This window comes from Austrofundulus limnaeus, unplaced genomic scaffold, assembly GCF_001266775.1.
Source record: "Austrofundulus limnaeus strain Quisiro unplaced genomic scaffold, Austrofundulus_limnaeus-1.0 Scaffold8, whole genome shotgun sequence".
Lineage (NCBI taxonomy): Eukaryota > Metazoa > Chordata > Actinopteri > Cyprinodontiformes > Rivulidae > Austrofundulus > Austrofundulus limnaeus.
Genome location: NW_013952410.1, coordinates 3,802,456 through 3,804,397, shown reverse-complemented (window position 1 = coordinate 3,804,397; position 1,942 = coordinate 3,802,456). Strand labels below are relative to the sequence as shown.

The 1,942-nt window shown below is 33.0% G+C and overlaps 1 protein-coding gene across 1 annotated transcript in view; it reads left to right on the top strand.

Annotated features, from left to right (window-relative positions):
- The window catches only part of fbn2b (fibrillin 2b), a 77,937-nt gene that overhangs the window by 16,080 nt on the left and 59,915 nt on the right, over positions 1 to 1,942 (top strand). The window contains exon 6 of the mRNA XM_014000507.1: positions 1,039 to 1,134. Coding sequence (XP_013855961.1) covers positions 1,039 to 1,134 — 96 coding nt within the window. The remainder of the gene's footprint in view (positions 1 to 1,038; positions 1,135 to 1,942) is intronic.

Sequence of the window (1,942 nt, the reverse complement as noted above, 5' to 3'; positions counted from 1 at the left end):
CCATGAGCCTTTGCTGCCTGAGCATATGTTGAATGCTCTCCATGTCCATGGGCTGAAAAAAAAAAGAAAAGAATGTAGGCAACCACACTGGCTGTTAGCTTAATCATAAAAAATAAAACAACTTTACTTAAGTATTTGCATTTCTTATAATATTGCGTTTGACCTGTGGCCCTCAGATTAATTTTAATTTTGGCCCTCTCAGGGAAAACATTCGGGCACCCCTGGTTTAAACATTGACACTAGCATTTTATGGTTATTTTGCTCTCTGCTTTTACATTTTGATATTTTTTTTTTACTAAATGTTAAATTTAAATCCTGAATTTAAAATGTGTAAATCTAAATGTAAAGGATAAATCTTAAATGTTGCAGCTAAATGGTAAAGCTTATTATTTAAGAAGGTTTTGTTTTCATTTATTCCAACATTTACTTTAAAAGAAAAACATTGGAACTATTCTCGTTTTATTAAACCTCAGAAATGTTTAGAATTAAATATAAGTAAACTACAGACAGGCAGTGTTTGCWGTGACTGATTGTTAACAATGAACATACTGTGCTTTTGCACATTTTTGAGTCAGATTAATTTTTAATGCCCAGCTTTGAGGAAAGCAACAGTAATCTTGAATTTCCCTATTTAGACTCAATGTGAATATGGAGCGGTGGAGTTTAATAAACTCTTTAGTGATGGAAGAATCATTTTCCAGCCCGGTGAACATCAACAAATGTTCTTTGTTCTTGACATGAAAAACCTTTAAACGCACAAGCTGTGAACTTCAGATATTAATGCATCCTAAACATGTTCATGATCACAACATTTTCTTTGTCTGCTATAAAATTTGATGTTAAAAAATGAGCTAAAACATTTAAAATATGGCTAAAATGTATTTTTGATAGCTTGTTTAAGTGAAATGACTTAAAGCCTTTTACTACAAAGTTAAGGATGTGCTTTTAGGCTTTAACTAATCACTGAAAGAGTGAGAACATAAAGAAAATGAAACTGAAGCAGTACAGTAACTCATCTTTACTCCGTGTCTCTGTTAGCTGTGTGTGAAAATGGCTGCCAGAACGGTGGGCGCTGCATCGGACCCAACAGATGTGCCTGTGTCTACGGTTTCACCGGGCCACAGTGTGAGAGAGGTGAGAGCTCATCTTCTGTTTAACGTTTGAGGGATTTTTTTTTTTTTTTGACTCTGTCAGCATAAATAAACCAGAGGCCCCTACTACTGCTGTAGTTCCTGCTTTGGACTGTGGGAAAACCAGTGAGAAGTAAAATAATCTATGAGCTTGTTGGTATTTTTATATTTTATATTTGCTGTAAAACTTGTCTAATGCAAAAGGCTTTGGCTCATTATTATTCAAGTCAAGTAAAAGATGAATCTTAGTTGCTCTTAATTATCAAGCAGCTTTCTAGGTGAAGAATAGTAACCAACTTCAGATCTGTATTCTGATTTAATCTGGTAAAGAAAACAGTTTCTTGCATTTAGCACAGTTAAAAGCACAGTTTAATATAATTTTATTGTGGTAAAAACTGTCCAAAAAATTGGTTATACTTTAAAAATATAATGTGGGAACTTAATTTACACGATCAACTGACTTTTTCTGTTCTGATTATATTGGTTTTTTTTTAACTATTGTTAGTAAAAGAAATAGAAAAATTTATTGTCTGTCCGAACTGGTGGTGAACGTATTCTTCTTTGACAAGAACTTGATCAATAGGCCTTCTCCTTTAAGCATCTCAATAAACACAGATAAAAGTGCATTAATATAAACAAAACAAGCCACATAAAGAAAAAAGAACGTTGAAAATGAGAACTTCTTTTCTCTTTTAACATATACTGGAATTGTTTTAAAGAGTTTAAAGTGGAAATTGCAAACGGTGTGAATCTTGTAAATGTCATAAAACCTCATGGGATGGTGCTCACAGTAAGTATGGTAGGTACACACA